Raw genomic sequence first — 8,618 nt, forward strand, 5'->3', positions numbered from 1 at the left:
AGTCGGCAGTTTGCTGAGATCTACTCGCCCAGTGTCAGTATCAACAAAACATAATTTTTCGTCTCCCTACTCCTCACTTCTTTAAAGTAAATAAAACAGAATGTAATGTGTTGCTAGTTTTATTTAATTTAAAGTATTGTCAAACAAAACTATCTACTTAACCATATTACCTACAAAAAAATTAAGATAAAATCCTTACTTAATTCACGACAGAGGAACAGAAAAGTGATGTTCGAACAAAAAGGATAAATTATTTTACCTCCTTCAATTAGTACTCTGTTAYATGCAAGCTATGAGGGCTGCCCAGTGAGAGAACCCAGAGTCAAATAACTTTGGARGACGGGAACTCGTCTCCGTTTATTCAAATAACTCTCCTCTCTTCTCTCCATACAGGGGAGGAACAACAAAACAAAAACAATCTGGATCAACATGGCAGAAGAGTGCCGCCCTTTTTTCAAAGTCAAAGCACATGACTTTTGCATCAAAACCATGAACTCTTGCATTTTACCACAAAAGGGAGGTCTTCTCTTTACTTCCTGACTAAAAATAAAGACACATTAAGACTGGAAACAAACCAACATGTTCATTACACAACCAGCAATTGTTTTGATGTGGGAGGTCAAATAGCTGATTACATCATACATGCCGTTTAGACATAAAAAAAAAAGTCCTTGTGAAAAATTCTGGAGTCACATTTTATTATGTTAAAAACTGCAGACACATGCAGCAACTGATAATGATTCCTATTTTCTAAACAGGCAACCAWTTTAGAGTAAAACGGCCATCAAGGAGTAAATCTACAAATCAAATCCCTAAAGATGATTTTGTTTGACGTGTTGAGAATTTCTGAACCCTAATAACAAAATGATGACACTTTATTAGGCTTCCTCTGACTTTACTGATCAGCTCATGAAGCATACCATTTAAGACATGTAATGCAAAATGTCTTTAAAAAAAGGAAGAGTCTCAAATTAGACAGATGTACAGCATTAGACTTTGTTCACCACTGTGTTCTTGCCGGATCTTGTGTAGCGCAGGAGGATTCCCATGGTGCACTGCACACCAAGAGGTCAGTGTACGTGTGGCGCACTAAGATTCCCAAACCACGAAGTTCTTTAGTTTTGTCACTTTACTTCAACAGAAATGTTCATCGTAACTGATGCAAAACGTGTAAAACTCGCTACTTACAAAAAGGGACTTACAAACGTGCAGATTCACAAATCTGAAACAACTATTTCAAACCTCAATAAAACCTAAATATCTAAACTAGGCAGCTGGCTCCCTGTGCAGCATGCAGGATGGTGTGTCTTCTGCAGGTGTTGAAGGGCTCAGTCCCTCACTGGTCCAAACTGCCAGCTCCAAAGGCCGTTCAAAGAGTCCCACCTGGTTCACCACCTATAAGACAAGACACATATGCACACACACACAGCCACGTTAGGTACAGAAAATGAAGGGCACACCCAAACTGCTAGCTAAATATAAATAAATAAATAAAAATATAAATAAATATATAAACATAAACATACATACATGCATACATACACGGTGCCAGGCAGTGTATAACACACTAGTCTGGTCTAAAATGTAATAAAAAGAAAACAACATACAGACGTAACAAGGACAAAACTTTTTATGCAGGCTATATAAAAATAAATGTATGTCTCTACCTTTGTGGGACTTCTGACACTGTGAGGAGGCCAGGGTCTCATAGGCGGGGCAGTATGAGGTGGTTGCGAGGCGCAGGCAGATCTCCAGATGATCATCGGTCATTGTGGGTCTGTTCTTGGACTTGATGATTTTCATGTRTGAAAAAGCAGACTCACACAGGTAGKTTGATCCAAAAAGTGCTGTCAAGTTCAAAGCACATCTTCTGATGTTGGGATACTTTTCTTCCGTCAGCAGACTCCAGAACTCTCCATCCACGTYATTTGTTGCTCTGGATTTGATCCCAATGTCATTTTGCAGAGTCAAAACCTCATTTTCAACCCCAGAGCAGTCCAGCTGAAACACGGACACCAATTTGGACACAATGTCATCCACATCAACATTTCCAAAAGGATAACACATGTAGCTGGTAATAGGCGCGATGGAGAAAAAGTCAATAAATCGTCTCTCAAAATCTGATGAGATGATCTGAACCTGCTTGGAATAGTGTGCRATGTYGAGTTGTGCGACATCTTGCCCTTGACGCTGTAGCTCTGCCTCCATGTGTGGAAAGTTTCGCAGGTTCCTTTGTTGCARCCGACCCGTGAGAAGTTTCAGCCTGCTTTGGAAGGTGCTCACAGAAGTGATCATGTGAATTATATTTTTGTCCTTTCCCCGAAGCTTCAAATTCAGTTCATTGAGCAGGCCGGTGAGATCTGTGAGGAAGGCTAAATCCAAAAGCCACTGGGTGTCCTCTAGTTTTGAATGTTCACCGTGGCCTGACAGCTTCAGGAAATCCCTGATCTCAGGCAACAGCTCACTGAATCTGGCCAGAAATTTACCTCTGCTTAGCCACCTCACATCCATGTGCAGCAGCAGGTCTGTGTCGTCTGCTCCTGCCTCCTCCAAGGGAGCCCGGAACAACCTCCTCTGCAGACTCCTGGCCCTTATGGAGCAGGCAGTTTTCATGGCAACATCCATCACTTCYTTCATGTTTAAAATCTCACWCAGTGCCTGTTGGTGGATTATGCAGTGATAGTTCAAAATATCTGGGAAAGCATCATTCTGCTTGCAGAGYGCAACAAATCCACTGGTGTGACTGGTCATTGCTGGAGCGCCATCAGTTGTTATGGAAATGAGTTTGTAGAGGGGCAAGTTGCTTTTATTAGCAAACTCTATAAAAGCCTTAAAAATATCTTCTCCTCTTGTGTGTCCCTTCAAAGGCAAGATGGTGAGCAGCTCCTCTTTTGCACTCATGTCTGCAAAGGCCATCCTGATAAAAACACAMAGCTGGGCCACATCCATCATGTCCGTCCACTCATCAAACTGAAGAGAGAAACACTCACATTGTTCGATGTCCTGTTTGAGCTGCTCCTCCACATCCACAGCCATTCCCTCACATCGCTGTGTCACCGTTTGTCTGGACAGCTGAACGTCTTCAATAGCACCCACGATCTCACTTTTATTTTCAAAATCACGAAAAAGCGCATCTGCAGCCTCGATAAACGCTTCTTTCATAACTTCTCCATAGCTGAATGGCTTCTTGTGTTGTGCCAGGATGTGGCTGACACGGTATGAGGCTATCGTAGCAGCCTTACCTTTTCTGTTGGGCCGAGTGAAAATCGACTGCTGGGCTGCCAGCTTGTTTTTCAGCTCCCGCACTTTCCGAGCCCGTGAAGAACTTTTAGGAGGGAAATCTGCCTCGTACTGTTCGTGCATCGTCTTAAAATGTCGCTCCAGGTTACCCTTTTTGGACAAGGCGGCGCTCGAATTACAGATGAGGCAAATAGCCTTCGAATTAGCAAAAACAAAAAAATACTCCTCCTCCCACTCCGGGTGAAAATAAGTTTKTGTTTGCTTGCTCGCTCGTTTTSCGTCCATGTTCTTCCTCACTAACCAACAACTCCTACTGTTGCAAGTACTCCCGCTTTGCTTTGAACACGTGAACCTAAAGTCTCGTGAGATCATGCTCTGAGTGCTGTGTCACCGCACCCAAAACTCGCGAGACTACTGCGAATGAGGTCACGTGTTCTACAAGAGGAGGATGGGGAGCTCTTTCGAGGCTGGAATGTTAAACAATGTTGCATTCTACAAGTCAATATTAAACTATTGCATCAAGGTTATTTCAGCTCAAAGGGTATAATTATTAAGTATATTATATTATTATAATAATGTAATTTAATAATGTAATATAATTATTATATTATATACACATATTTTCTTCTGTTTAAAAGCATTAAAGAAATCTCAAAACCTGAATTTTGATGTTTAAAACCTGCAACACACATTTATCTTTACTTTTAAGATTAGTTTTATTGAATGGAAATMGTCAATAACAGACATTCAATTAAAATGTAATAGACCACAAAGAATTAAACACTGAAATGAACAAATAGATTAAGAAAAAACAATCCTTGTTTTCAGYATTTTAATGAAAAACAGATGCATCTGTGTTTGAAAATGGTGGCCAAATAAAGCCCATGTGTAATGATTCCCAAAAKATTTGATCAGAAAATACAATCCTTTCAAAACACCAGCTGCATATCACACACAACAGTATCATAAGATCTTTGTGAGAAAAGTTCTCCGAAGTTCTTCGCACTAAAATACTGTGAAATATGTTACATCAATCAAGATATAACAAATACCAATGAATCTGTAATACATGATGGATCTGACATATATACGATAGATTTTAAATTAATTTAAATTTAAAAAGGAAAAAAACTTGGGGAAGCTACTTGTGAGAAACTAGAATTAGTTTTTCTGAATCTTCGTTTTAATAAATGACACTAAAATCAAATCATGGCAGTGCACAGATCAAGTTAAGCTCAAAACCATGAACACTTGCATTTTACCACAAAAGGGTGGTCTTCTCTTTACTTTATTAATTTCTGACTAAAATAAAGACATATTGAAACACTAAGACTGGAAACAAACCAACATGTTCATTACACAACCAGCAATTGTTTTGATGTGGGAGGTCAAATATTAGCTCTGATTACATCATACATGCCATTTAGACATCAAAAAAGTCCTTATGAAAAATTCTGGAGTCACATTTTAACATATTAAAAACTGCAGACACATGCAGCAACTGATATTGATTCCTATTTTATAAACAGGCAACCATTTTAGAGTAAAACTTCAAAACGGCCATCAAGGAGTAGATCTACAAATCGAATCCTTAAAGATGATTTTGTTTGATGTGTTGAGAATTTCTGAACCCTAATAACAAAATGATGACACTTTATTAGCCTTCCTCTGACTTTACTGATCAGCTCATGAAGCATACCATTTAAGACGTGTAATGCAAAATGTCTTTAAAAAAAGGAAGAGTCTCAAATTAGACAGATGTACAGCATTCGACTTTGTTCACCGCTGTGTTCTTGCCAGATCGTGTGTGGYGCACGRGGATTCCCATGGTGCACTGCACACCAAGAGGTCAGTGTACGTGTGGAGCACTGAGATGCCCAAACCACGAAGTTCTTTAGTTTCGTTACTTTACGTCAACAGAAATGTTCATCGTTTTAATTCCTTGTGAATTCCTCTCAGTCAAAATGTAGAGCAGTGTAAAAGATTATCCACACCACCTGGTGGAGAAGGAGGGAAATGTTAGTCTGAAAGTTTCATTTGAACAAGTTAAACACTGTAGAAAATCTTTGAAAACAAATTCATCCAAACATTTTATGAACACACTTTTTCCCATTCCAGACTGTAGGAGATAAGAGTAGGGCCTATCGCAGCACTCTGGATGGGTTGCGCATTCATAACAGGGTCAAAATGATTCATGCAGAGTCTTACAGCAACAAAACCTGGATCTTATTAAACTGTGGGAGAAGGCTGAAGTGCAAGAAAAGAACCTACACAAGGAGAACAATCTGAAAGGGCTAATAAACTGATGTAACTGATGCAAAGTTTTTGCATGCCACACATTTTGAATTTTCCAGTCTCAGTCTGTCAAAACGGTAAGTATAAAAAAGCTTGGTCAAATGTGATACAAATGTCTCTTCTAAAAGTTTACATATTTTAGCTGGCCTGTAGATTCTGTACTAAGATACTGGTTTTCACTTCAGCTGCTGGTATTTTGAAGCAGTAAGATGAAAAGCTGTTAAGGAATCCCAACATTACAGCATTACACAAGCATTAGATAGTGAACAGATGGCACAATGTTCACACACAAATCTGTTGCAACCAACAACAGACCGTGTTCCAACATGGATGCTTGTGGTGTAAATAAACATAGATGTATATGTAATTAATCTGAGACTTGGTAAAAATGTCAAACTCAGCTTTTACTTGAGCTACAAAGACATTTTAATTAGTTTTTTTAGATGGTAAATGTGTGTTCACCAAGAAAAAGGTTATCTGTGCTCCTGAATAATTTCTCCTTGATTCCCCAGTTTTGACTGTCGTCTGTAGCAGGTAAGATACTGACTATTCATACATACACCTTACAACCCCATTTCATAAAAGCTGATTTATCCCTTTAAGGCAGTGCTTCCCAATTCTGGTTCTCATGACCCACTACCCTGCATGTTTCAGTTGTTTCCCTGCTCTTCAGCAGGTCAGAAGCCTGCCAGTCATTCGTTCATTTAAATCAGGCGTGCCAAAGCAGGGAACAACTAAAACATGCAGGGTAGTGGGTCATGAGGACCAGAATTAACCACTGCTTTAAAGGATCCTGTCTTTCACCTGAGGCAATATGAACCTGTACAGGTCCAGGGTTTCATCTTTTAATGTTAAAGTTTCTAAAGCATGTCAGAGATTTTATGAGCCACAAAAAATATTACCTATATTGGGAAGTGTGTTTGGGAAGTTCATGAAAGCGGAACATGCTCTTTACCCTCATTTATACTTTCTACTCTCCTTCCAGATATTTTGTTAAAAAGACATAAAAGCGCAGATGACCCCCACCCCCACCCAGTCCACATTGCTAATCACCTCCACCAGATCTAAGGCAGACAACAAAATGCGTCAACATCACACATTCTATTGGATCACACTAGAACTAAAAGTAAAACACACAGGCTACATTTTAAACCCGTTTTCACTACAATTTTGCCAAAAAACCTCTACACCTCTTAACACATGATTGTCCCCACCAGAAACAGAGCAAAAGATGTCATGAAGCCTTCTTTGGTGAGTTCCCACGTCCCTCCGTATTCCTCTTCGTCAATCTGCTGAAAGCTGCTGAAGTATACGTACAGAAGACCAGCGTTGATGACACAGAAACTAACAGGGACAAACAAGGAAAGACGTTAGCTTTGCAGCATTTTCTTCAGTACAGTGTCAGGATAAGCCGGGTTGTACAGAACACCTACATGGCTATTCCCAGAAATCCTTTCAGTGGTGCAACACCCCATATCACACCGAGGATTACAGCAATAATTTGTCGGAGCCAATAAATCACATCTAAAAACTCATCCTGTGAAAGAAAACACAGAAATGTTAATTATAATCAAGTAAACACAGACATTACAACAAAACCACCTATGAACACTTTCCTTTTAGACTTTGATTTCAATTATTAATATTTGTTTTTCACATAAGCAGCTGTGATTTAAATATTAACTTGTGTCATGAAAAAGCGTCATTCTGCTACTGATCCAGGTCTACTTGAACCTGAGACCTAGCTCACACACACCATGAACAGGTGACCAATCTAACACTGAGTTAATTCTGAGCAAGACAATAACATTACACAAATGCACGCTTTAATCACTAATCAATGTATRTTTTAAATTTAGGACTCACTCTAAAGACAAACCTCCAAAACAATAATAAACTAATAAAGCAAAACTCAGTAGAATGGCATTTCATTATCTGCTTGGTAAGAAATTAAAAACTCCCCAAAATACTAAATGTTAAAATAAATCAATATTAGCAACTATCAACATTTGTGAAATGACTTATAAGAAATAATGTAGTTTTTTTTAACTTGTCATTCTACCATAACTTGTCTGATTCCAGTAAATTATAAATGGCCTATTTGACTAAGGTCAGGCAATGACAAAAATACAAGTTAAAATATCTGTTTTAGAAACTTTGCCCAACAATTCAGTGACTTGAATTCTAAGTCAATTATTTGAATATGAGCCATATTTAAAAGTCTTTTCTGTTTGTAACAAAAAGGTCCAAAACACCATTCATGATTTGACAATCTTAAATAAGTAGCCGGATACCAGATTAATCCTTAGCAGCAGAGATATGCTAGCTACAGCTAAATGTATAAACGACAGAAAAGTGTGCATTCAGAGTTTGAAAACAAAAATAAAAATCGCAACAGGGGAAAAAAGTGGGGGGAAATAAGCCATAGTTAATGACCCACCTTCTCTTCCCAAACAGCAGTACTGCAGAAAGCTTTGCTCCATGTGGACTGCTTTACACCCCCATTCGCCAAATGACTTTCTTCTTTCCGCTTTGAACTACTGCTCGACATTCTGATCGTTCTTTCAACAAAACACGTCCCAAAGTTAGAAACCAAGTTTGATGACAGCTTAAAAAGGTTTAAATCTCCAACGCTGACCAAAGGAAGACAGCACACGGGAATATTTGAAGGTATTAAAAGAATCTTCGCTACGCTGAGCTGACAGATTCCACTGGCTAACCGTGAAAGGGAGTCTGGGCATGCGCAGAAGTGTTCAACCCCAGACAGCTCCAGCCAATCAGAGAATGCGACGTTTCTGCACCCCTGTGGCAAAAAAAAGTGTCAATGAAACTCACAGCGACCCCTGTCGGACCCTGTACAGGTCACGCCACAATGTGATTTTTTTTTAAGAAATGATGCTAAACTCAATAAATACCAATTTAAAAAACATTTTCACAACTATTGCATTAAATGTATCTACTACCATACTAGGCTTAGTTCTTAATATTGTCTCAAATTCTTCACATTTATCTTGTAATAACATGTGCATATTATGATTGGTTTTGATTTTGATTTGAACATTAAAATTTAAATATTGAAATAC

The 8,618-nt window shown here is 38.8% G+C and overlaps 2 protein-coding genes across 3 annotated transcripts; both read right to left on the bottom strand.

The window, feature by feature from the left end:
* Positions 1-327: 327 nt before the first annotated feature.
* On the bottom strand, positions 328-3,486 carry LOC106523690 (zinc finger BED domain-containing protein 5; the record flags this gene model as incomplete). The annotated part of the gene is given in 2 exon segments (XM_014017217.1): positions 328-1,395; positions 1,668-3,486. Coding segments are annotated over 2 exon segments (1,722 nt in total). The 3' UTR covers positions 328-1,369.
* A 569-nt stretch (positions 3,487-4,055) lies between these two features.
* On the bottom strand, positions 4,056-8,293 carry rab5if (RAB5 interacting factor). Of its 2 annotated transcripts, none has more exons than XM_014017233.1 (4): positions 7,976-8,293; positions 6,969-7,072; positions 6,726-6,879; positions 4,056-5,237 (listed from the first exon to the last, which is right to left on the bottom strand). In XM_014017233.1, exons 1-3 carry the CDS (start codon positions 8,084-8,086, stop codon positions 6,729-6,731), a joined length of 366 nt encoding a protein of 121 aa, XP_013872687.1. In that variant the 5' UTR covers positions 8,087-8,293; the 3' UTR covers positions 4,056-5,237; positions 6,726-6,728. The 2 variants fall into 2 exon arrangements, with proteins under 2 accessions (XP_013872687.1, XP_013872682.1); XM_014017228.1 differs by having other exon boundaries at positions 6,750-6,879; positions 7,976-8,291.
* Positions 8,294-8,618: the final 325 nt, after the last annotated feature.

Source organism: Austrofundulus limnaeus, unplaced genomic scaffold, assembly GCF_001266775.1.
Source record: "Austrofundulus limnaeus strain Quisiro unplaced genomic scaffold, Austrofundulus_limnaeus-1.0 Scaffold3, whole genome shotgun sequence".
NCBI lineage: Eukaryota > Metazoa > Chordata > Actinopteri > Cyprinodontiformes > Rivulidae > Austrofundulus > Austrofundulus limnaeus.

Bases quoted from the DNA above. Each gene is read 5' to 3' on its own strand.
- rab5if (XM_014017228.1), bottom strand. From the start codon at position 8,086: ATGTCGAGCAGTAGTTCAAAGCGGAAAGAAGAAAGTCATTTGGCGAAT. The intron at 7,073-7,975 runs GTGGGTCATTAA...TTTCTTTCACAG, and splicing joins CTGCTGTTTGGGAAGAGAAG to GATGAGTTTTTAGATGTGAT. The intron at 5,238-6,749 runs GTGGGGACAATC...CTTCTCCACCAG, and splicing joins CATCTTTTGCTCTGTTTCTG to GTGGTGTGGATAATCTTTTA.